The 27,173-nt window shown below is 41.1% G+C and overlaps 1 protein-coding gene across 26 annotated transcripts in view; it reads left to right on the top strand.

Moving 5' to 3' along the window:
- The window catches only part of LOC112426759 (uncharacterized), a 551,288-nt gene that overhangs the window by 69,191 nt on the left and 454,924 nt on the right, over positions 1-27,173 (top strand). For 17 of the 26 annotated variants that reach the window (XM_071097550.1, XM_071097546.1, XM_071097549.1 and 14 more), the window contains one exon: positions 6,219-6,342. The exons of 8 other annotated variants lie outside the window; for them this stretch is intronic. In XM_071097550.1, coding sequence (XP_070953651.1) covers positions 6,219-6,342 — 124 coding nt within the window. Of the gene's footprint in view, positions 1-6,218; positions 6,343-10,489; positions 10,837-27,173 lie in introns of all 26 variants that reach the window. One more of the 26 variants, XR_011623992.1, reaches the window with a different exon arrangement.

Genomic DNA, 27,173 nt, shown 5'->3' with positions numbered 1-27,173 from the left:
TGCCAGGCTGGAGTGCAGTGGTGTGATCTCGGCTCACTGCAATCTCCGCCTCCCAGATTCAAGCAATTCTCTGCCTCAGCCACCTGAGTAGCTGGGATTACAGGCGCCCACCACCACCCCCGGCTAATTTTTGTATTTTTAGTAGAGATGGAGTTTCACCATCTTGGCCAGGCTGGTCTTAAATTCCTGACCTCATGATCCGCCTGCCTCGGCCTCCCAAGGTTCTGGGATTACAGGTGTGATCCACCGCGCCCAGCCGAAGCTTGCTAGATTTAAACTTTCCTCTGCAAGGCACTCAGTCTTAAACCACCTAACGTGATGGGGAAAGCCTGGAAGAGTTGAGAAGTCTCCCTGCCCTCCTTTCTCCTTCGAGGTAGAGGCATCTAACTCCCCAGCTCCTGCATTGTTACTGAGAGACCTGCAGCTAAACAAATGGTGCAAACCTTGGCCTAAAAGGAGCCAAAATTATCACCTTAGACTACATTTACCATCCTACTAGCAATATGTAGTGAAAGACCACCTGCCTTCATCCTCTTGTAAATCCCAAGAGGGTAGAAACAGTAATCCCCTGTTTCTACCACTCACGTGACATGCATTAAGTAATTGCTTTCGTTCCTTTACTAGACTGAAAGGGACCTTCATTTAAGGTCAGGGATCTTTTCTAACACAATTTAGTAGTCCTTGCCTACCATGGAAAGCTACACACGTATTGCTGGTGCTCAACAAATGGTTGCTGAGCAAATGTTAAAAAGGCCAGGTAGGGCGTGCCCCTGAAAATCTCTGAAAATTCTCTTTGGATTGTCTCTAATACTGATCAAGTTGGAAAAATGATTCAATATTATGCGGTCAGAGGCTGAACCATTTCCTTGTCGTTAGGACAATCAGTTTTGTAATTTACCCTTAGTGTACATTGCAAGTAAATTGTAGTACTTGCATTTTTGGTTTCAATGATGTATAGAACCATGGCGAATGGAATTATAGTCAGGTTCTGGTAATTTTAATGTATCGTCTCAGCTGTGGGCAGGGATAAGGTAGGGCCATTCATTAAATAACCATTCATTGATTAACATGTGCTAGGTGTGATTTTATGCATTGAGGAAATAAACAAGAAAAAAATGTGTTTTTTGCTTGTAGGTAATTCTCAGCTTGTTAGGGGAGCTAGATGCATGAGCAGTAGTTACAATCTCTAATGTGTTAAGTGAGAGAGAAGTAAGGAAGGGAGGGACAAAGGAGGAACTGATTGATTTGGCTTGGGTGCAGGGAGAGGGGCCTTAAGTATGAGTTGAGAGTCCAGGAGTTCAAGACCAGCCTCGGAAATACAGTGAGACCCCATTCTCTACAAAATTAATTAATTAATTAGTTAAAAAATTAGCTGGACATGGTGGCATGTGCCTGTAGTCCCAACTACTTGGGAGGTTGAGGCAGAAGGATTGCCTGATCCCGGGGGGTCCAGGTTACAGTGAGCACTGCACTCCAGCCTAGGCAACAGAGTAAGACATTGCCTCAAAAAATTAAAAAGAAAAGAAAAGGAAAAAAAAGTATCAGTAGAGAGTGCTAGGCAATGAGTGCCAATGAGACTGGAGTGGTGACATTCCAAGCATAGAAAAGAGCGTGTGCAGAGCACAGAGGAAGATGTGGAGATCCCTAAGTAGTGTGCCTGGGGCATGAGATACAAAGGCCAGGGAATAACTGGAGATGAGGATGGACAAGGGCGGGGTGGAGACGCTGTAGGTGCTCTTAACCTTCCATAGGGTAGGTTTTTTTTTTTTTTTTTTTTTTTTTTTTTTGTAGGTACCAGGTGTTTTTGAGAGTGAAAGAAGGTTCTAACTACTGGTTTGTTTTGTAGTAAATATCTCAATCCAGATCTCAGGTCTAGCTGAGGGAGGAGCCTTGGGCAAATAGTAAACAGGGACTGGAATTGGCTATAGGAGCTGTGTCATCACCCTTGTTCTTCAAATTATAAAGGAAGCCTAAACACACAAAGTCCAGTGTGGGCCGGGGTGACTGCCAGATGTGCACAGGATCATTATTGTACAAGGTGGCAAGATTCTCTTGGATATTGGTTTATCTATTTGCTTGGAATTAAGAGAAATAGGGTTGAACTTGAAGTTTTTCTCGTTATCGTATTTTGACTTGGAAATCTGAGTCAAACTAATGGTGCAATCTCCTTTCCATGTGGGGCTGATCTCAGAAGAGTAGTGGCTTGTAGTGTAAATAAAATAGGAGTAACAGCAAACGATTAACATACTGAATCCAGGTCACTTAGCACTTAGCACTCAGTGGGGTAAGGACTACTCAGACCCAGCACTCGTATAACCCGTATAACCCGTATAACTGGATTTACATGTTCTGGCCCCCTATTCAATGTCTGACAAGCAGTTTTAATACAAAAAAAAAAACCCAAAAAACTTCATATTTTTATATACCTAGTAGCATTGTTAATCCTGTTTGTTTCTCAATTCAGTAACAAACAGGATAAATAACAAATGTGTGTCAAATACCTTCTATGTGCTAGGTTAAATTTTAGGAAACCTTAAAAAAGGAGACCTTCCTTCCAGCTCATTTCCAGAAGAACACTTGCCAGAGACTTCAGAGTCTGTTTGAGTGAAAACTTTGTCATTAATTAATTTATTTTATTCATTCAATAGAGATTTATTCTGGACACTTACAAAGTACCAGGCACGATGTTAGGCGCTGGCGTTGGGAGTTTGATGCTGAACACTGCAGGCCGCATCCTTGTCTTCATGGAGTTTCCATACTAGGGGGCTATTGACAAATAACAATAGCATTGCAGTGTAGCATGATAAATCATTTGAATGAGTAAATATAAGGTGCCTTGGGAGAGTAAGCAGGGGTTATCTAACCCAGACTTAGAGGAAAGGCTTCTGGGAGAATGTCATGTGTAAGCAGAGACTTGATGAAAACAAGAGTGGGTCAAAGGATGGAAAAGGGGGAGGATGGGTTAGGATTGGGGTGGGAGGCATCTCGAGCATTCACAAGGTCATGTGCCAAAGCCCACTGTGTGCGTGTGGTGGTCGGAGGTGGGAGGTGTTGGGAGGGAATAAAAGCAGTTTAGCTTGGCTGTAGTGTGGAGTGTGAGGTGGAAGCAGAGAAATGGGGCTGGAGCATTGTATAAATCCTGACCATACTTTGAGCTCCGTAAAGGTGTTTGGAATTTATCCTAATTCCAATAGGAGACTGACTTTCCTAGAACGATCTGTGTAGCTGGTGTGTGAAGAATGGAAGGGGTGAGGCAAACTGGAAGACAGGTAGACTAGTTAGGAAGTTTATGCAGTAATCCAGTGGGGAGATAATAGTAGCCCTAATTAGGGGAGTGGCTGTAGGAATGCGGAAAGTGACTGGAGTCCAGAGCCTTTTAGGAGGTGGATTCTAGATAGGACTTGGTGACTGCCTGGAGGTGGGGGTCTTGGGGAACTGGTAAGAAGGGGACGCTGTTCCTTGTGCAAACACGATACTTGTCTCTGGGGGTGGGTATTATTTTCAGTGTAATTCAAAAAAAATATTAAAACTGTTTGATTTAAGAAACCTTTAAATTGTCTGCTAGCTCAGCCAGGATACAGATGCTTTGCAGGGAGGAAAGAAATACATTCAGAAGGGTGAATGCACTCCAATTTTGATTTTTCTCTCTCTCCTTTCAAATTTCAAGGCTGGTTGCATATGCCTTATTAGCTCACGGGAGACTGTGATCCTGTAATCTTTTTTCATTTTCAGAAAACTAGAGATGTTAAACTTCCTTGGAGAAGGTGATTTTTGCAGCCTTTGAATAAAAGCACTTCCAGTTCTACCTTTAGTTGAAAATCAATGGTGTCTAATGTGTAGGAGAAGTCGCCCAAGTCTCTTGTGCCCAGGCCACCAGCACTTATATGTTATACTATCACTTTGAGTCAAATAATCTCCAGTGGTCCCCAACTGCTAAAAATCTCAAGCCCCCATTCTCTTGGATCTTCAATTTTTTCTTTTAAGTTGAGAAAAAAAAATCTCTCCTACAAAAGGACATTTGATTTCTTGCTGAATTAATAAGTTTTTCTCCTTCTTAATGTGTCATCCAGGTCATTAATGGAAAAAGGTAGTCTATGATGCTGCAGAGCTCTGCCCTTTTTATTTTAATGCATTTTAAATACAAAATATCACAATTGTCTGCACTCCAATAAAAGAATGTAGAGCTGGAATTTTAATTTGATTATCATTCCCAATCTTCCCAGGCTTTCGTAGGCAAGTACTTTGTTTGAACAGCTGTACTCCGGTAAATCTCAGTAACAAATGAATCAGAAATGATTTTGTGTAGCAAGTCACAAGAAGGGAACTTCCTTAGAAAGACAGGTCATTAAGAAAATGAAGAAAGAAAAACTAGCAAACATTTGAGAAATTTAGCAGCTTTTTTTAAAAAAATAAAGCAATTTGTTCTAATAATTCTTTCCTAATCATCTTAAAATACGCTGTCATTAACAGCAGAGAAAGCTCTTTATTTCCTTTTGAATTTTAATACCGGGTAGAAATATAATTTACAATGAAAGTCAGCAGGAAAGGAAAAATACTAAAAACTAGGAGGCATAAAAAATGGAAATAGAGTCTTGTAGTCAATTTTCTATCATCTATAATTTTCTATCATCTATATGTGTGTTACCCATATGCTGGAGTGGAGTGTGGGGAGGGGAGAAGGAGGCGCTGTGAAATGTGTCTGCCTCCAATCACAAAAAGATCAAATTAACATGTGAAAAGATATTCCAAGGAGCTGTGGGAGAGAAAGGCTTTTGGCTTTCACCATCTTACCTACTGGATGGGTTTGAAAGCATAAAATAAAGCTAAACTAAATTCAGGGAAACATTGATTCACCCAAGTGAATAAACAACTTACTGCATTTGCTAATCTAATTAATCAAACTCTGCTTCTCCTTTCCAAAGGAGATTCACAGGCAGTAAAATAAATTAAATCAACATTTTTTTCCCCCACTTACTAAAAATAAACTTTCTTTCCCTGGGTAAATCGGTCATTTAAATTCCCAAGGCTGCACTCCCATAGTCCTCTGGCAGGAAGCAATTGTATGGGTATAAAATCATTTCTGTGCAGATTGCAGAGCTCGGGCTCAGCATCATGTCTGAGCTCTGCCACCTAAACTGATGAATAAGATAAATTTTAACTGAAGTTATCTTTAGAAACAAATGGCCTATGGATGATGTTGATTAGCAGATAGAAAAGCCTGTGTGTACATGGATGTTTTATGAAACTTAAAACTATTTTGATGGCAGGAAATAATGATTTTGGAAGAAATCCTGGAAAATTAAGGATATGTAAAGTTTGAAAACAATTGTAATTGTGAAAGTTTAGACACAGAAGTCATAAAAAAATTTCAGTTCAGTAATTTGCAGATCCGTTACTTAATGTTTTCAGTTAATTTTAGATCAGTAGAATAAGATTTAGTTTTAGACTGCATGTATATACATATAGTAATTTTATACATACATACATTTACATAAATACAATATACAAGGAAAAGTGAAGGACAGAGTAAACGGAGAAGAAAATGAATTAAAAGATCATAAAGTGTTGAATGACAGGCTTTATGTAAGTAAGGCAAAAATGTAACATAGGAATATCCTAGATAACAAGTTAAGTGTGAGCTAAGACTGTATCGCTAGGTTTTTCATTTTTTAAAGGCATAATACCAGGATGTGGATTTAGGAGGCCTGCAGTTTAGAATTGAGAAAGAGCTCACTGTTTATATTAAGTTCTACTCACACTTACTGCATTTCCTTGTCTTTGTCATGAATGGGCACCCTTCCAAGGAAGAACCTAAATGGAAAAGCGCTTCCAGCTGAGTTCTTAATGCTACCACCTTCGTCATCTGTCTGGTGCCCTCACCTTGAGGATCAAAGGGTCCCCAAGGATTGCCTTTCCCCGCATTTCCTTCTCGGATGGACTTATTTCCGTTCTTTTTAGTTTTGTTCACCCTAAGATATTGTGCTCAAAACTCATTTACATGCTCAGCTAATCTTAATTAAAATGTAAAGGCAGATCAGGGCACGATCAAATTAAGTCCTGAATATACTTGGATAGTTGGGCATCAGTTTAATGGATTAAACAGTTCTTGGAATTGCTTCTCTTTCTTGACAGTAAGTCTTAGTTTTGCTGTCATTTCATAATAGTCCCTTTTACTTCCACTTTCAAGCTGTGACTGAACATTCTCTTTTAACTTACAGACTCTTGCTATTTGGAAGCCCATGCCCACCTCTGACTTCCACTCAAAATTGCTTTCCTCACAGTCTGACTGCGAGAGTTGTGAAACATTGGGATGTGCTTCTGAGGTGGGCTGTGGAATGCCATGTAAGTTGCTACTATTTTTTCTGAAGGCGATGGGTTTTCGTGCGCAGTAGGGATGGCTTAGGCTTATCTCTGGTGTTTCCCTCTAAAGCTGGTGAATCTCGGTTATTGCTGTTGGGGTTTGTAATGTAGTCCGCGTCTATTAGTGAAGACACAGAGGGCAAAAGAAGCAGTTTCTTTCCTTCCTTCCTTCTTTCTTTTTTTTCTTTCTTTTTCTTCTTTTAGACAGTTTCACTCTTGTTGCCCACGCAGGCTGGAGTACAATGGCACAATCTAGGCTCAACGCAGCCTACGCCTCCCGGGTTCAAGTGATTCTGCTGCCTCAGCCTTCCCAGTAGTTGGGGTTACAGGCATGCGCCACCACGCCTGGCTAATTTTGTATTTTTAGTAGTGATGGGGTTTCTTCATGTTGGTCAGGGTGTTCTTAAACTCCCGATCTCAGGTGATCCGCCCACCTTGGCCTCCCAAAGTGTTGGGATTACAGGTGTGAGCCACTGTGCCTGGCCAGAAGCAGTTTCTTTTGAATATTTATTTATTTATTTATTTGAGACAGGATCTCACTCTGTTGGCCAGGCCTCAGTGCAGACGCTCCATCACGGCTCCCTGCAGCTTCGACCTCCTGGGCTCAAGCAATCCTCCCACCTCAGCCTCCTGAGTAGCTGGGACTGCAGGCGCACACCACTACCCCTGGCTAATTTTTCGGTATTTTTTGTGGAGATAGGATTTCACTGTGTTGCCTAGGCTGGTCTTGAACTCCTAGGCTTAAGTGATCCTCCTGTCTTGGTCTCCCAGAGTGCTTGGATCACAGGTGTGAGCCACCACACCTGGCTTGAATTTGAAATAAAAAACAAAAAACAAAACAAAACAGAGTCTCATTCTGTTGCCTAGGCTGGAGTGCAGTGACACAGTCTTGGCTCACTGCAACCTCTGCCTCCCCAGTTCAAGCGATTCTCCTGCCTCAGCCTCCCGAGTAGCTGGAATTACAGGCGCCTGCCACCACGCCCGGCTAATTTTTGTATTTTTAGTAGAGACAAGGTTCCACCATGTTTGCCAGGCTGGTCTCAAACTCCTGACCGCAGGTGATCTGCCTGCCTCGGCTTCCCAAAGTTCTAGAATTACAGGCGTGAGCCACTGAGCTCGGCCAAATATATATATTTTTTATTTTTATTTTTTGAGATGGAGTCTCGCTCTGTAGCCCAGGCTAGAGGGAAGTGGTGCAATCTCGGCTCACTGCAACCTCCACCTCCCAGGTTCAAGTGATTCACCTGCCTCAGCCTCTGGAGTAGCTGGGATTACGGGTGCCCGCCACCACACCCGGTTAATTTTTTGTATTTTTAGTAGAGATGGGGTTTCACCGTGTTAGCCAGGATGGTCACGATCACCTGACCTCGTGATCCACTCGCCTTGGTCTCCCAAAGTGCTGGGATTACTGGCGTGAGGCACTGCGCCTGGCCAGGGGCCAAATATTTTTATAATAAATCCACCATCTCTATACTGTTCTGTGGTGAAATATGCTGAAGATTAAATGAAATCTTTAAAACTTGGTTATCATGGATTTGGCTGCATAGTTGGCCAAACTAGTTTGTTTTGTTTTCTTTTTTTTTTTGAGACCAAGCCTCGCCCTGTTGCCCAGGCTGGAGTGCAGTGACACGATCTTGGCTCACTGCAACCTCCGCTTCCCGGGTTCAAGCAATTCTTCTGCCTCACCCTCCTGTGTAGCCGGAACCACAGGTGCGTGCCACCACGCCCAGCTAATTTTTGTAGTTTTTAGTAGAGACAGGGTTTCACCATGTTGGCCAGGCTGATCTTGAATTCCTGACCCTTGTGATCCACCCGCCTCGGCCTCCTAAAGTGCTGGGATTACAGGGTGAGCCACCACACCCGGCAACAAGATTGGTTTCTAAGAATTCACTTCGTGATTTGTTTAATTATCTTTAACATTCAAATTGGGGAATGACTTAACTAGATGCAGGCAAAGACAATATCTTGCTTACTATCTCTAAGGTATTGCCACCTAGATACTAGAGATACAAAGATGAGTAAGACAAAGTATGTGTTCTGAAAATGGTGGTTTATCTGTTATTACCATTTATAATACTGCAATATACTTGTTTGTGTCTTCTAGATTGTGAGTTTTTTTGAGGTCAAAACCATGGCATCCAAAAATTCCACATAGAAACTTCCACTAAATAGTTTAGAAATGAAAAGATAAACCATCCCAAAGTACTTTGCATTTGGTCAAATTTAAAAATTTTTTTTGAGACAAGGCCTCGCTCTGTCACCCAGGCTGGACTGCAGTGGCACGGTCATGGCTCATTGCAACCTCTTCCTCCTGGGCTCAAGCGATCCTACCGCCTCAGGGTCCGAGTAGGTAACACCACAGACGTGTATCACCATGCCTGGCTAATTTTTTTAGTTTTTATTTTTTGTAGAGACAGGGTCTCTCTCTGTTGCCCAGGCTGGTCTTGAACTCCTGGGATTAATAGATCCTCCTGCCTTGGCCTTCCAAAGTGCTAGGATTACAGGCATGAGCCACCATGCCCAGTGACATTTCCTAATAGCTATTATCACCATCACAATTACTCCTTACTAATAATACCTAATATATAGAGCTTGCACATCTCCTGGCTCATGTGAGCCTTAAAATTCTATGAGGTATGGAGGGCAGCAGATGCTTCTCTATCTTATTGATTTGGGCAACATGCCCAGATAATGCACCTGATTTTTTTTTTTTTTTTTTTTGAGACGGAGTCTTGCTCTGTCACCCAGGCTGGAGTGCAGTGGCGCGATCTCAGCTCACTGCAAGCTCCGCCTCCCGGGTTCACGCAATTCTCCTGCCTCATTCTCCCAAGTAGCTGGGACTACAGGTGCCTGCCACCATGCCTGGCTAATTTTTTTTTTTTTTTTGTATTTTTGGTAGAGATGAGGTTTCACCATGTTAGCCAGGATGGTCTCGATCTCCTGATCTCGTGATCCACCCGCCTCGGCCTCCCAAAGTGCTGGGATTACAGGCGTGAGCCACTGCACCTGGCCTAATGCATGTAATTTTTCTAAGATTATGGATTTAGTAAGTTTTGCTTAAGTTCTCAGACCTAGGTTTCCTCAGTCCACACCCACTAGGCCGTCCGATAGACTTTTACAGCTGGACTATTACTTGAATACTTGAATAACATGGGAATGTTTCTGTGTGTGTAAGAAAGGATATAAAATTAGCCAGGTGTGGTGGTATGGGCCTGTAGTCCCAGCTACCAGGGAGGCTGAGGTGAGAGGATTGCTTGAGCCCAGGAGGTGGAGGTTGCAATGAGCTGAGATCCCACCACTGAACTCCAGCCTGAGCAACACAGTGAGACCCTGTCTAAAAAAAAAAAAAAAAAGCATATAGGGGAAACATTATCAACATTATCACTATCTTTACATGTGCGGAACCCTACCCAGTAGTTGGGGTATTGGTCTTTCTTACTCTGAAACTTCTCAGGGTTGAATTTCAAATGTGTGTTGCTTATGTCTACTTTTATTTTGGCTTAATAAAGAAATTTTCTTTTCTGACCTGCAGGCCTAGAGGTGAAACATGTGTGACCATGCCCTTGTATGCTGGCCTCTGCCCACCTCTTTGCCTCATTTCATTAAGTTCTCCCCCATGCCATTCACTATGCTCAAGACTGAGTGTTCATCTTTTCCACCACAGGGCCTTTGCACTGCCTGGCCCTCAGCCTACAATACCATTCCCCTTTCCCCACCTTAACACCTCAACCTTGGCTTGGTTGAGTCTTATGCATCCCTTTGGACTTAGCCTAAAGCTTGCTTGCCCAGAGAAGACTTCCCAAAGAGAATGAATATTGTGCGACAACCTCAGTAAATGTTTGAATTAGGGTCCCTAATTGTAAGCCACAGAAATGGACTCTGGTTAAGCAGAAATGGAATTTATTGAGAGGATATGGAGAAGCTTGTGGTTGCCTTGGGAGGGCTGAAGAACTAGGTACATAGCTAAATGTTTCAGAAACAATTTTCAAAACCATGGCAAGGAACTGGCCTAAAGAGGAAACTGTCACCACCTGTGCTGCCCCCTTGAGCCCTGGATTTTTGTGGTTTCTTTCTGTTTTTTTTTTTTTTTTTTTTCTTTTTTAAGATGGAATCTTGCTCTGTCACCTAGGCTGGAGTACAGTGGCGCTACCTCGGCTCACTGCAACCTCTGCCTCCCAGATTCAAGTGATTCTCCTGCCTCAGCCTCCTGAGTAGTTGGGATTACAGGCGCCCACCACCACGCCCAGCTAATGTTTTGTATTTTTAGTAGAAGCAGGGTTTCACCATGTTGGCCAGGCTAGTTTCGAACTCCTGACCACAAGTGATCTGCCCTCCTTCGCGCCGGATGCTGTGGTTTCTAGTGCTGCCCGGAAATCTGCCTGCTCAGAGAAGGCGGCCTTGCAACCATCACTGGTCGCCTAAGCTGGATACCACGACTGCCATCCTTACCTGTAAAACCACGTCAAATCCATCCCGGTATGTATCTTCCTCCTGCAAGTTGCCTGCATGTGAATCCAAGTTGTGCAACAGTGAATCTAATTGGTGGTACTGAAGTCACCCTAGCTGCAAAGGAGACTGGAGAACGAAGTTTTCTGAGTTCTTTAATTGGAAAGTGGGACCTATTAGCTGAAAATTATCCAGCTACACCAAGGGTATTCAAAAGGTGCTAGCCAGGGGGAAAACGTGACAAATGTCTTCTACACTGAGACGCAGGGTTTTAATCCACCTATGAACCAACCATAGCTACCTCACAGGGTTGTTATGAAGATTAAGGTAATTTACATGAAACTGCTTGTTAATGAACAGTACAGAGAGATATAAATATAAAATAATATTTTTTCTCTAATGTAACATATCTTTGACTGAAGCATAAAATCAAGTCCTTAATAAGTTGACAGATCTCCAGCTCACTTTATATGTTTTTAAAATGGTAAGGATATTCTTCTCCCCCAAAAGGTATTTTAAATATTCAAGATAAATTGAAAAAAGAAAAAAAGTACCTCTTCTATCAAAGTGATGCCCTCATAAATTTCTATCATCTCCACATGTTTATTTTGTAGGGGAAATATACAAAACAATGCCAAGCGTAGAAATTGTAGTTTAAAACATGTGAGTGGGTTTTCAGCTACTTTTGACTTGTTTCTGATTTTAAGGCTTTGTTCTAATCTACTTTTTATACTCTGGTTTCAACATGAATACAGCCCTCTTGTTTGAAAACAGACAATGGGCTTATTCAACTCTCAAGGCTCTCTACATTTGGTGTTTTTGTCACGGCCCTTGGTGGCTCTACCAGATACATTATTATCTTGTAAAAAATGTAGATGTAACAGCCGAGTTTTTAGCAAAAGTCATAGCAGTTGTGTAAAAGGGTGTTAGTGTAAATGGTTGTGAGTGTAAATGGTTGTGGCAGTTGCATTAAAGCTAATGCAGTGGGAATTAGTCACGTATTCGCTGAATGTAACCCTGGCCTTTCATGGTAAAGTTCCTCTATAGAAGAGGGGAGGTCGATATCAATGTAATTTCAGAGGAGAAACAGCCATGTGCAGAGTTATTTTCCTATTTGATGGAAATGTTTTCCAGTATAACATTGGACTTTCGAGTTATGCTACTTAACTTTCCTTTCTTGTAAATATTGAATTAAAATAAGATATTGCTAGAAAAAGTAAAACATGACCCAGCATTGCAATGCTGAAAATTGGATTATAATTCTCACATTGTTAGATTTCTGCCATCTTATATTTTATTCAAGAATACAGAGAATTCTAACGTGTTTTCATGCACCTTCTTACTTAAGTAATACTTCATATTACACTGAACTGTCCTGAATTTCCAGAAATCCCATATTGGGTTAAGAGGAATTTCCTTTCAAGATACTCTGTCTCCTCTTCAACATCTTCTCAAACCTTTTCTCCTCACCCACACATACTCACTCATTTACACTTAACCTAAAGAGGACACTGATTTTAGGACACTGGAAATCTGTAATCCTTACATTGTGTTTTAGTAAAAGTCTGAACCTGGAACTCCAGAAGGCCTTAAAAAATAGCACTGTAGTCAATAGAGCTTAGTTGGGGTAAACAGAGCACCCCAGTAAGTAGTACATTTTGGTGATTCAAAATTTATTTTACTTCTGTGATCTGTATAAGTATTTATGTGATCTGTAAATATTTTCCAGCCGTAAAAATTCTAATTTCGTCTCTCAAGATACATAGTGGGCACTTGTGCAACTGTACTCAGGGAGCTGTCTGTTGGTTGGAGAGGGAGATGAAGTAGATTGAGGTGCAAATGGCATGTTTAATACTGAAGCTTTTGCTTTAATTGGTGATGTTGAAAGTCACTTGAAACCAACCCCCCAGTCCTCAAGGGAGTTCTCAGGTTACGTGTGGGTGTACTGTGACTGCCTTTTATTTTATTGACTCACTAAATTCTTAGATTACTCTTTACCATTTGATATTGACAGACCATAAAATCCTTATGGAACCTGCTCAGTAGTGACTTATAAAGAATTATCTTGTTAATAAACAGCATCATTTGGAATTCAAGTTTAATTAAAATGGAAAAGTAAATGATTATGTAAAGATTTTTCCTCATTTAAACTTGTATCCTTTTATTGCCTCTGTCCTTTTCTCTAAATTCAAAGATAGATTCATTTTATACCCATTTTTGCAAGGGGCATTTTTACAGAATCTGTTGTAGGACTTCTTCTCATTAGTTTTTTTAATTATTATTTTTTTAAATTAGAGAAGGAGTTGTGAGGTAGAGTCTGAGAGAGGTAAAAATGAAAAGTCTATGTTATCCAGGGATTTTAGATTTTGGGATGCTGTTTAAAGATAATGATTGTTTATGGACTCTTTAAAGATGTTTTCTCATAAGAGTTGCCAAGTAACAGATTAGTTATCTGAGGGTGGTTTGAAAGATCTTTTGAAATTGCCTGGGTGACAATACTACCTTATGGTACTTATAAAGCTCCTTTGAAGTTGGCTTTTCATATTAGAAAACCAGAAAATATTTTTCTTTTATTAAACGGAAAACAATACGTGGTTCAGAGGTTTAGTAATTTTTTTTTTTTTAGAAAAAAATACATTGTTTATTTTTGTGATTGACTCCAATTTTTTTTTTTTTTTAATATTTCAGCCTTCGTGGGCTGCCGGATATTTCTGAATCAAGGTTCTTAGTATAATACGTTTGCTGCTTTTGTAAACCATATATAGTTATGAGGTACATACTGTTATACCTCAAAATTTGAGGGCCTCTTCTTTTTTCTCTTCTCTTTCAGACACTGTGGTACAAAACCTGCAGCCCCCAAGCTTGGTTGTTAAGAGAATTTTGGATTGAAATAAATCTTGTAGGGCATGCGGCATTCCTGCACAACCTTTGTTATACACAGTCACACTGAAAGAACAGGTTAAATGGAAGGGGCTGTTAAGGGTCAGGGCTAGAAACTCGCAGAGGCAGATATTGCAGTTTGGGTAAGCAGGAGTTTATGAGAGTCCTCTTCAGTCCAAGCTTATCTGAGCTCACAAAGGAGTTTCACGGTCTGTTGCTCTGCAAAAGCTATTTGGGCAGGCACTTTTCTTCCCAACTAGCTTTTAAGTGCTCCTGGGGCCCTCAAGCCTATTCACTTAGGCCTCTCAGATTATGAATACATAAACCTTAATGATTTTGGAGTCCCAAAGGAAGACATATTAACTAGTGCATCATCAAAACATGATTCTGCTAATAGAATGGACAAATACATCGTAGAGCGTCACAAATTCACCCGCTTTCTAGTAGTGACTATAATAATAAGTTTTTGCAACCCGTGAAGAACATTTATTCTGTTCTAGCATTGATAGGATGATTGATATTGATTATAAATTTATATTCAAATAGTGGAACCAGTTGTGTGATAGACGTAACCTCTGAGAGCAGTGGTAATGATTTTCGTTTTTAATGGTTTGATAAAATATACAAGGCATTTGATGAATACACAAGTTGGTTATTTCAAGCATCTTGGAGCTTTGGTCTTCCCATATTCAGTAGTTATGTAGACCATGCAGTCTGTTCCCCCTTTTCAGGTATAATTTGTCTTTCAAAATAAAAATTGTGATTGTAATTGTTATTAACACATTGAGTCTCTTAATAGTCTTTAAATACTTCAATCTTTTCAAGCAATGTTTGGCATAACCTGAATTCCACTTAAAATCTCTCATGAGAGAATAGAAACTGTCATATGAAATTTGTTATAATAGGATTTAACCTATAAAGTTCTAATTCTTTCTTCCCTTCAATTTTTATCTAGTATTTAATTGCCCACTGGATGATTTATTTTAGAATTGGCCTAGTTTTTTTTTTTTTTTTTTTTTTGGCATCAATGCCTGTGGGCAAATGTAAATTTGCAGCTGAATTAGCAAACCGGGGATCTCTGTATAAATTAATAACCACAACAGGGAATCAAGGAACTGTTTGATTTCCCTGTTTTTCTAGATTGACCATGTGTATAAGGTGGTAGAACTAGAATTGGGAGATAAGGGGGGGTTTATGAGGAAATGACTAATTTCAAATTGTCTTATTAATATAAAAGGAATGTACATTTATTGCAGAAAATACAGAAAAGGAAAAAGAAGAAAAGAAAATCCATTATTCTTCCACTCAGAGAAATTATGTGAATGTTTTGATATCTTTTATTTCAATCTTTTACTGTTTTGAAATATTTTATGCATAAAAAGTGTACATACATTTCTGAAATAGACAGCAATAAAATGCCGACCCATGCATCTGCCATCCAGCTGAGAACAGTATCAATTCTGTTTTACCTTTCAGTTTTTCCTCCTCACCTATACCTCAGATACAACTTTTCCCTTTTCAATTAAAGTTAATTTCTCCAAAATAAAATGTTATTTTGATAATTTCAAACATGTTTAGTCTCTTAGCTTTTTTTTTTTTTTTTTTTTGAGACGGAGTCTTGCTCTGTCGCCTAGGCTGGAGTGCAGTGGCCGGATCTCAGCTCACTGCAAGTTCCGCCTCCCGGGTTTACGCCTTTCTCCCGCCTCAGCCTCCCGAGTAGCTGGGACTACAGGCGCCCGCCACTTGGCTGGGCTAGTTTTTTGTATTTTTTGGTAGAGACGGGGTTTCACTGTGTTAGCCAGGATGGTCTTGATCTCCTGACCTCGTGATCCGCCCGTCTCTGCCTCCCAAAGTGCTGGGATTACAGGCTTGAGCCACCGCGCCCAGCCTTCTCTTAGCATATTTTAGGTAAGTCAGCATCCTGACATTTTCGTTTTCCATTTGCTTGTGTTCCTTCATGGTTTCACCATATATGTGTCCCTAACTAATAATTACTTTATTTTGCATGTTTTAAAACTTTAAATACATGAAACTGTATTGTTTCTTCTATTGCCTTTTTAAAAATTAACGTTACATGTTTTGTGATGTGTGCAACTTTATACGTTTATTTTCATTGCTGTGTAGTACTACTGTGTATGAATGTAGCTCCGTTTATCCATTTCCTGTCAGTGGACTTGTGGGTTTTCTTTTGTAGCAGATTCTGTCAATTCCTCACCCATGCATCTTAGATCTTCCTTGATGCACTCATCAACCTCCAGATGCATTATCTGCATCTGTGCCTAAGGGCTCTCCTCTCCATCCCAACTACAGAAAGTCTTGCACATCACAGAAAGCCAGGAGTGCCCCTGGGGGCAGGTCTCAACCAATGACTCTGGGGAGTTGGGGTGTAAATACCACAGCTCCCTTGGATAATTGCAGTTCCCTTAGCCTCTCTATGAGAGGATGCCCCAGTGACTCACAGGAGTTGGTTTAATGGCGCACCCTTTATTGGCTACCTTTTCTTCCCTGTATTACTTCCCCATACCCCTACCAGTTTTTTTGTTTGTTTGTTTATTTTTTTCCTTCTAAATAAACTTCATTTTTCTATTAGGGTCTGCTTCTGAGAGAAGCTAAACTAAGTCAAGTAGTTTGCAGTTTGGGTCATTGCAAATAATACTGCTGTGGACATTCTTGTATCCTGGTACACAGAGCAAGTGTTTTTCTGGGAAATATTCCCAAAGAGAATAACTGGATTACAGGGCATGCATATATTCCACTTTCTGAGTTGGTGCTGGCTTGTTTTTCAAGGTGGTTGGGACAAACATTCATGAGTAATGAGTGAAATATTCCTAACATTCAACATCCTTGCAAACTTACCTTTGGTATTGTGTTTAGCATAGTTTCTTATATAAGATTTTAATTTGCATTCCTGAATACTTAATGAGATTGTGCATCTTTACATATATTATCGGCCATTTGTATGCAAATACATATTTGCATTTGTCACTTCTTCTATGGTCTGTATTTTTGTTTGTTTGTTTGTTTGAGATGAGGTCTCACTATGTTGCCCGGAATGGTCTGTTCTTGGCCTCAAGTGATCCTCCTGCCTTAGCCTTCTTAGTAGCTGGGACTACAGGCATGTGCCATTGTGTCTGGCTGTAATTTGCTTTTTTGTAGGAGCTCTTTATAAATTCTAGATAGTAGCATTTTATATGTCCTTTAGACATTCTGTCCAAGTTTGTGGCTTGTTAGCTCCCTTTCTTTATGGGTCATTCTTAATGAACAAACATTGAAGTCAAAGCACTTAGTCTTTTTTTTTTTTTTTTTTTTTTGAGACGGAGTCTCCTTCTGTTGCCCAGGCTGGAGTGCAATAGTGCGATCTCGGCTCACTGCAACCTCCGCCTCCTGGGTTCAAGTGATTCTCCTGCTCGTGCCTCAGCCTCCTGAGTAGCTGGGATTATAGGCCCCCGTCACTATGTCCAGCTAATTTTTGTATTTTTAGTAGAGACAGGGTTTCACCATGTTAGTCAGGGTGGTCTCGAGCTCCTGACCTCAGGTGATGCATGACCTCAGGTGATGCACCTGCCTCAGCCTCCCAAAGTGTTGGGATTACAGGCGTGAGCCACCACACCCGGCACAGCACTTAGTCTTTCACAATTAAATGTGATGCTACGGTTGCGTTTGAAATCCATTATTTTATTATTTCTTTTCTTTTTGAGAAAATGTTTTGTATTTTTAGTAGAGACAGGGTTTCACCATGTTGGCCAGTCTGGTCTCAAACTCCTGACTTCAGATGATCTACCCGCTTTGGCCTCCCAAAGTCCTGGGATTACAGGTGTGAGCCACCATGCCTAGCCTATTTTATTATTTCTTTTCTCCTCTTTTCCTTCTCCCACACACTCCTCCTCCTCCTGTTGTATTTAATACTTCATACACAGAAGCGGAACTCCAATACATTTACATGTTAGCATTGTTTTGTCATGTGGACAACTAGAGGATTCCTTCCTATATTGGAATTGCCAGCTGTGTAGTAGATAACTGGAATAAAGTGTTTCTGATGGAATCGGTTTGGATCACTCATGTAGGAAAAGCATGGGAGTGTGTGTTTGTAATTCTAAACACATTCAGTGGGTGACTTTGTTTGCTAATAAGGTGGTTCTTGAAATGCCACAGAACTGGACAAATATGTTACAAAGTTCCAAATACTTGAAGATGATACCTACTTTTGAGGACCAAGTGAGACAAGTGATGAGTCAGTATATCAAGGCGATAGGGGAACATCTGTGGTAGCTTACTGGGCCCATGATCACATTCTTCTCAGGTCAGAAGTCTCATGCGACAGACCTGAAGCCACGGCTTGCTTCGTTCCTCAGACAAAGGCAAGCTTGCTGCTCAGCTCTCCTACATTAATCTGCCAATAAGTTCAGCAAAACTCACTTGGTTTTTTAAAAAAGTAATTGAACTCACATGAAAGCTTTATCAGTCAACCCTTAAGTCTTGCTGCTTTAAACAGATCAGTGTAAAAGGAGTTTTCTTAATGTTTATAGAATGAGGTTGTGTGAGGTCACTGAAATGGTGTTTGTTTTTCTTGCGGCTATTTCAGTGGCAGTTGTACAAAGCTTGATATGCTTTGTTTGGGAATGTGTGATACTGTAAGCATGCCATTTTTGGTCTGTGCTAACTGAAGCAACATTTTACCCTGTGTGTAGATAGTGTGGTGTATAATCGTTCCTGTGATTTTAATAACAGAATTATAATATGTGAGATCCCAAATGGGTGTTAGACACCATCCAACTTCCTCACTACAGTAAAATATATAGGCAGGAAGAAATTTTAAAAACTCATTTCAATCATGCCAGCTAGGAAATTTTGGTAGATCATGTAAAATAGAGATTCACCCACAAAATGTAATAGTCAAGTTTCAAGAATGAGAATGGCAGACGAAGTTTTAGGAGAATGTCTGTTTCTCAAATGAGGCATTCAGCAGGAAGTAGTGGAAAATTGGTTGGGGGTCATATATCTAAGCTTAGGAGCATTATATGCAATGTTATAATATTCTCAAGGCCAAATCTCATGCATGTCTTCATGCAGCCCCTGTCAGAGACTGCGTTTAAGAAAGAAGATATTTTTTAAAAAAATGGTTAAAATGGTAATTTTTTTTTTGAGACAGAGTCTCAAAGTCTAGGAGTCTCACTCTGTTACCCAGGCTGGAGTGCAGTGGCGTGATCTTGGCTCACTGCAACCTCTGCCTCCGGGGTTCAAGTGATTCTCCTGCCTCAGCCTCCTAAATAGCTGGGATTACAGGCGTGTTCAACCACACCTAGGTAATTCTTGTATTTTTAGTATTGATGGGGTTTCACCATGTTGGTCAGGCTAGTCTTGAACTCCTGACTTCCTAGCCTGCCTGATCCGCCTAGCCTCCCAAAGTGCTGGGATTATAGACGTGAGCCACCATGCCCAGCCAAAATTGTAAATTTTTATGTTATGTATATTTTGCTACAATTAAACAAAAGAAAATGCAAATAAACACAAAACAGGAGGCTGTGGATTTTCACCATTTTTTCTTGTTTTTTTTGGGGGGGTAAAGGGGAAGGCAGTTACCAACCCCTGAGGACAGGGATCACTTTTGAAGGTAGTGCTGAGGGGATCATCAACCAAGTTGTGAAGATCAAAACTGGCCAGCCTGCCGGAGACTACCTAACCCTCTTCCTGTTTCTGCCATATCCAGTGAGGACTTTCTGTTCCCTCTGGCAATGCTACTCTGTGTGACTCATGATTCCACATAGGCTTCAAGGAATGGTCTTTATTCAGTGCCTGTTAGGTATGAAGCAATGTCTTAGAAATTGTATATACATTATCACATTTATGTATCACAGTCATCTGCTGGAGGTGGTATTATCCCTAATTTTTAGGCAAGAAAACTGAGATTCTGAGAGGTAAAGTGTAGTGTCCAAGCTCACACATGTAGCAGTTCAGAGAATTCAAACCCAGATCCCTGTTTTTGAACTCCTTGACCTTGTCTTTATAATGTCATTGCCTCATATTTTGTGTCCACCCAAGCTAAATGGAAGGAAGAATTTAGTACCTTAGACTTGGTATATCGTTTTTCAGGGGAAATAAGTACAAGAAATAGGATTTTGTTTGGCATGGAGTATTTCATTCACATATGAGATTTTTAGTGGGAACTCACTTGGTGTTAGACATTGTTTGTAGGTGTTGGTGAGCCATATCTCTGTGCAAGACAGTTGTAGTTCTTGCTCTCAGGGAATAATAAATTATGCCATAGCTGTATAAACCCACTTCATCTGCATGCAAAAATTTATTTGAAACTGAATTAAGGACAAAAGTGGAGCTTTTAACCATTTCTCTGCTACTTTTGTCACCATCAGCTGTGGTCCGGTTTAGCGGGAGGAAAATACACAAATTCAGTAAAATGTCTTTATTTGAAGAACTCCAAAAATGCAGATATTAAAAATAAATACACTGGGCTGTGTGCGGTGACTCATGCCTGTATTCCCAGTATTTTGGGAGGACGAAGCAGGCGGATCACGAGGTCAGGAGTTTGAGACCAGCCTGGCCAACATGGTAAAACCCCGTCTCTATTAAAAATACAAAAATTAGCCAGGCATGGTGGCGCGCACCTGTAATCCCAGCTACTTGGAAGGCTGGGGCAGGAGAATCGCTTGAACCCGGGAGGCGGAGGTTGCAGTGAGCTGAGATTGTGCCACTGAACTCTAGCCTGGGCAACAGGGTGAGACTCCATCTCAGAAAAAAATAAATAAAAATAAAAATAAATACACTAAGTCTCATGATCTGAGAGAGTTAATGTTCTGCAAAGTTGCTGTGAACACTGAATTAGCAAATACTGAACCACTGCTCCTAGGGAAAGTACAGGGTTAGGTTCCTGAAAGTCTCTGGCTGCAAGATGTTCATCAATCAACACATATGCTTATTTTATGTGTTTTATTTAGCATGTTATTTTATTTAATATACGTTTTATTTGTATTTTAAAATATATTTGCATTTAGATTTGATATATATATTTAATATATGTGTCTATTTAATATATATTATTGGTTCATTAACATTAAACTTATGGCTAATAGTGCAACAACTCATGCCTGAATGAAGCTTACAGAACATATGCCTTTTCTCTGCAATGCACATCACAGACTTCTTGTGCTTAGGAACACTAGATATTAATAGCATTTCAGCCCTCCATTCGGGGGGCATTGCGAACAGTGAAATCACCAACAAAACGCATAAAAATGCAAAAACATGGCATTACAAATGACACTTGTTTACATGATTGAAGCTGAAAGAAGAAGGCAGCGAGTCACCTTGTTCAGCATCCACTGGGAATGTGTGTTAGGCAACTTAGAACTTTCACTGCTCTGTGCATGTTCCTGAAAGCAGGAAAGCACCATACATACTGATTTTGGGGTTACATGTAAATTTCTGCAAGTTAGGTGAATTTGCAAATAACGGAATCTGTAAACAGTAAGGTTTGACTGTATTAATGTCAATAATAAAACATAATAAGAAAATATAAGATATTGCAATACACAGAATTCAAATAGGGCAATGGAAAGGTGCCCGGGGCGGGCACCGGATTGGGAGGTCAGCTGAGGTGTCTCTGAAGAGGTTTCATCTCAACTGAGATCTGGATGACAAGGAGGAGCCTGTCCTGTGAAGATCAAGGGGAAGGGCATTTGAGGTGGGAGTACAGGCAGGGCGAAGGCCCCAAGACAGAATGAGTTTGGTATGAGGAACTCCAAAGAGACCATTGTGGCTGCCAGAAGTGAAGAGCTTTGGAGGCAAGTACAGGCCTGGTCACTAGGGCCTTGTCGGCTGGAGTAGGGGTGAGGATTTGATTCTGTGTGCACTGGGGACACAGAGGGATGATTATGATGGTAGTGCTACTGAAGGTCAGTTTTGGAGTCACCTGTGAAGCTTTGAGGACACACAACAGTCTCCTGGTCACATGAACTGCTTAAAGTATGCCACAGAAAATTTCGTTTTTTCCAATTCTGCCGTTGCACAAGATTTCCTCACCCTGTCATTGCCCTCCCTTGCTTTCCAAGAAACCCCGGCCAGGGAGTCCTTCCCTGATCATCAGAAACACTTGATCCTGACCACTGCTTTGTCCTCTGTTTCCCGAGCATGTCTACTCATTCTACTTGTGCTCAATGAGTGATTCTGGGTAAATTTCTCCGTAAACATTGTGGCATTTTTTTCATTTTCCCTGCCACACTTCCTAAGTGGAGGTGTTGCTTTTTACTTCTTTGCTCTTTTTTGGTGTCCTAGACACAGTAGCCCCTATATGTGTTGAGTGACAGCAAGCTTTCATCTTCTGGTGCTGTAACCTTTCCTTCCTCCTGTGACTATTGTGAATGAGGATGGACTATGAATGGGTGATATCATGAGAGAGAGTCTGCGTTGTATTGTGTTGGCATGGTGGGGGTGCTGAGGAGTAGGAAAGCAGGAAGAGGCAATGTGTACAGGAATAAAAGTTACTTAAATGCTCCAGGTCTGAGTTTTCTTTGTTGATGATTAGCAATATGCCTATGAGGAAACAAAGGGCTAGACGAGAAGAATTTTAAGGTCCTTTTAAATGGTTTTTTTTTTTTTTTTTTTTTTTTGAGTCTCGCTCTTGGCACCCAGGCTGGAGTGCAATGGCGCAATCTTGGCTTACTGCAACCTCTGCCTCCGAGGCGATTCTCTTGCGTGAGCCTCCCGAGTAGCTGCAATTACAGGCGCGTTCCACCACACCCGGCTAATTTTTTTTTTTTGCATTTTTAGTAGAGACAGGGTTTCACCATGTTGACCAGGCTGATCTCGAATTCCTGACTTCAGATGATCCACCCACCTCAGCCTCCCAAAGTGCTGGAATTACAGGCATGAGCCACTGTGCCCAGCCTGGTCCTTGATAATTCTTTTTTTTTTTTTTTTTTTGAGACAGAATCTTGCTCTGTTGCCCAGGCTGGACTGCAGTGGCATGATCTTCGCTTACTGTAAGTTCTGCCTCCCGGGTTCACACCATTCTCCAGCCTCAGCCTCCTGAGTAGCTGGGACTACAGGCGCCCACCACCGCGCCTGGCTAATTTTTTTGTATTTTTTTTGGTAGAGATGGGATTTCACCGTGTTAGCCAGGCTGGTCTCGAACTCCTGACTTCGTGATCCACCCACCTCTGCCTCCCAAAGCGCTAGGATTACAGGCATGAGCCACCATGCCTTGTCCTATATTCCCGTTAATTCCTGTCGAGGTAAGCTTTTATTAAATGGATTTCATTACACCCTTTGCTTCTGGTAAGCAAGGATTGAGGATGACAGAACTTGTAAATTTTTGAGTTTCATAGTACACGGTTTATGTGTTGTATTTGTCAGTTGTCCTTCAGCGTTATTTGGTGACGGTGGGCAAATTAAACTTGCTTTTTTCAATATCCTCTGAATTTTTAATGAGCTACTGTATGTCTTGTCACTTTTTCTGCCCATAGCTGTTGTTTTCAGCATAACTGTGTTCTATAATTCTTTTTTCTCTGCTGAAGTAATTTATTTATTTTACTTTTCAAGATGGCTTCCATTTGTCTGTCATGCAAGTTTTAGATTTTGTACAATATAGAGTGTATAAAACACCTTTTTTTTTTTTTTTAAACTGAAGAGCTGTGGAATCTAGTATACCCAGTGATACAGCTATGACACATTTATCTAAGAAGGAATATGTTACCACAAAGACAGAGTTTCTTTCTTTTGGAGAAGTTTTCAAATCCATCAGTGCTTTAAAAAATCACCATTGTGGTATCCATATGTGAGGGTGAGTGATTTTTTCAGAGAGAAAAAATATGTTCCAAATAGATATCAGTTGATTTCTTTAATCATAAATTTTATATTTTAAGTCTTTGTTTTTTTTTTGAGACAGAGTCTTGCTCTGTCATCCAGGCTACAGTGCAATGGCGTGATCTCGGCTCACCGCAACCTCCTCCTCCCAGGTTCAAGAGATTCTCCTGCCTCAGCCTCCTGAGTAACTGGGATTACAGGCATGCGCCACCACGCCCGGCTAATTTTGTATTTTTAGTAGAGACAGGTTTCTCCATGTTGGTCAGGCTGGTCTCAAACTCTCAGCCTCAGGTGATCTGCCCGCCTCGGCCTCCCAAAGTGCCAGGATTACTGGTGCAAGCCACTGTACCTGGCCTATGAGCCTTTTAAAAAATAAACAAGCTGACTGTTTTTACCAAACACTATGAAAATACATTTATGTCAATTAGGAATTAGAGATTCTTAGACCATAGCTCTGAGAGCATACTAAGTCCTAATGATAAAATTTATTTAAAATATAATTAGGAATAGAGGTGTTTTAAATCACTTCCTTGCTAACTTTTCTTTTTTTTTTTTTAGATAGGGTCTTACTACACTGTTGCCCAGGCTGGATGCAATGGTGCACTCATAGTTAACTACAGCCTCAAATTCCCTGGTTCAAGCAATCTTCCTGCCTCCATCTCCTGAGTGGCTGGGACTACAGGCATGCACCCCATACCCAGCTAATTTTTTTGATTTCTAGTAAAGACAAGATCTTGCTATGTTGCCTAGGTTGGTCTTGAGCTCCTGGGGTCAAGGGATCCTCCTGTCTCTGCCTCGCAAAGAGCTGGGATTACAGGTATGAGCCACCACGCCCGGTACTTCTAGTTTTTGACATCATCAACTATGGTCGAGTTATGCAGGATCAGATAATAGACTAATTTAGCAAATAATCTTTAAAAAAAATTTTTTTTTAGAGAACTCTAAAAATGTAGGTACTTTAAAATATTTTACTCTAGTCAAAATTTTCTCTTTTGGCACAAACACTACGATTTGGTTTTGGAAAACCTTGATTGTTTTGTACCTTGGTTTTCAACTCCAGAAAAAAAAGTCTAGTCCCTGCTAAAACAAGAATGAGCAAGTTGATGAGCTGGGTGTCTTTGTAAACAACTCCACACTTTCAAGATTAAGAAAACAATTGGCTGGGCGCCATGGCTCATGCCTGTAATCCCAGCACTTTGGGAGGCCAAGGCAGGCGGATCACCTGAGGTCTGGAGTTTGAGACCAGCCTGACCAGCATGGAGAAACCCTGTCTCTACTAAAAATACAAAATTAGCTGGGTATGGTGGCACATGCCTGTAATCCCAGCGACTAGGGAGGCTGAGGCAGGAGAATCGCGTGAATCTGGGAGATCTGGGAGGCGGGGGTTGCGGTGAGCCTAGGTTGCGCCATTGTATTCCAGCCTGGGCAACAAGAGCAAAACTCGTCTCAAAAAAAAAAAAAAAGGATTAAGAAAACAGCAGTCTCATTTGCGTGCTGGGCATAGCCTGGGATTGTGGACTAGATAGGAAAGTGTGGCTTTAGCCTTGCCACACTGCCACACACGCTATCTGCTGAACAGAACACAACACAACAGTTTATGTTGAGAAAATGTGAATACACCTCCAGTGACTGGAAATACATCTCAATATACGAGTAATTTTATAAGCACATGCGAAGTTTATTATCTTTATGTGCATGAAAGCTTCTGTTATTATCAGTTTATCAAATATTACATCTTTGACAAGCAAAAATGTGTATACATTTGTCACTATGGTAGTAAGGCATGCAAACTGCACTAGTATGGAGTTGTTTTGTTTTGCTTTTTTAGAAAACTCTGATGGTCAAGGGTGGGTGATTTGCCACCTTATAGCAAATGCAGAAAGAAAAGTCACATGTAGCCTTTAGGAGTTTCAGTTTGGGGATCTAAAGGAGCCTGCTTAAAAGGAGGTTTCATGGAGCTAAATTAATCCTTATTTTTATATTATACACACATATTCATGATAGGAACATGTCTATCTCGGTGACAACATCTTTTGCCACACTTATATTTATATCATATATCCTTCCTGCTGTACCTCCCAGAATGCAACTGTTGACCTCACTCTTTTTTTATTAAATGTTTTAAAATTTAATTTTTACTTTTTTTCCTCTGTGTCTCTAGCCAATGAAAATCAAGCTAATTAACATGAACATTACCTCACATAGTTACTTTTTGGGGAGTAAAAACATTTATTTAAAACGATTTTGCACTTTGGGAGGCCGAGGCGGGCAGATCACGAGGTCAGGAGCTCCAGACCATCCTGGCTAACATGGTGAAATCCCGTCTCTACTAAAAATACAAAAAAATTAGCCGGGCGTGGTGGCACATGCCTGTGGTCCCAGCTACTCCGGAAGCTGCGGCAGGAGAATGGCGTGAACGCGGGAGGCGGAGATTGCACTGAGCCGAGATTGCGCCACTGCGCTCCAGCCTAAATACAAAAACCAAAAAACAAAACAAAAAAAGACTTAAAAAATTTGAATAGCTTTAAGGTACAAGTGGTTTTTGGTTACATGGGTGAACTGTAGAGTGCTGTGGTGAGGTCTGGTCTTTCAGTGCACGCAGGGGGTGAGAACTTTTTTTTTTTTTTTCTTTTTTTTGAGACGGAGTCTCGCTCTGTCGCCCAGGCTGGAGTGCAGTGGTGTGATCTCGGCTCACTGCAAGCTCCGCCTCGCCGGTTCAAGCAATTCTCCTGCCTCAGTCTCCTGAGTAGCTGGGATTATAGGCATGCGTCACCACGCCTGGCTAATTTTTATTTTTATTTTATTTTTTTGAGACCGAGTTTTGCTCTGTCGCCCAGGCTGGAGTGCAGTGATGCGATCTCTGCTCACTGCAAGCTCCGCCTTCCGGGTTCACGCCATTCTCCTGCCTCAACCTCTCGAGTAGCTGGGACTACAGGCGCCCGCCACCATGTCTGGCTGGTTTTTTTTTTTTTTTTTTTTTTTTGGTATTTTTAGTAGAGATGGGGTTTCACCGTGTTAGCCAGGATGGTCTCAATCTCCTGACCTCGTGATCTGCCCGCCTTGGCCTCCCAAAGTGCTGGGATTACAGGCGCGAGCCACTGCACCCGGCCCTTAACCTCACTCTTAAGATTTAGCTAAGATTTCCTCACATCCATAGATTTTGAGATGTTTAAACCCGCCTCCGTCACCAGCCCCTGTCAAGATTACTTTGAATTTCCATTTTTTGTTCTGAGCTCCTTTTCCTACTGAACTTGTAATTGACTTCACATTTCACCCTGCATAGCTGGCTGTTCTCTGCTGGCTTCTGCGTATAAAATCAACTGTGAAACTCAGCCTCGTTTCCATGATTTTCACAGAAAAAAAATCACACAGTGCAAAATAGAAGTTTGATTGAGACTGAGGCACATTAGAATCATAGTAATACCAATAATCAGGTAATTAATTAATTGAAAAAAAAATTTTTTTGAGACACCATCTCACTCTGTCACCCAGGTTGGAGTTCAGTGGCGTGATCATGGTTCACTGCAACCTGTGCCTCCTGGGCTCAAGTAATCCACCTGCCTCAGCCTTCTAAGTAGCTGGGACTACCGGCACACACCACCACGCCTGGCTGATTTTTGTATTTTTTTTGTAGAGACGGGGTTTCGTCTTGTTGCCCAGGCCAGTCTTGA

Source organism: Macaca nemestrina, chromosome 5 (genome assembly GCF_043159975.1).
Source record: "Macaca nemestrina isolate mMacNem1 chromosome 5, mMacNem.hap1, whole genome shotgun sequence".
Classification (NCBI taxonomy): domain Eukaryota; kingdom Metazoa; phylum Chordata; class Mammalia; order Primates; family Cercopithecidae; genus Macaca; species Macaca nemestrina.
Note: the sequence above shows the minus strand (reverse complement) of the source record. Positions and strands in the feature narration are given on the sequence as shown.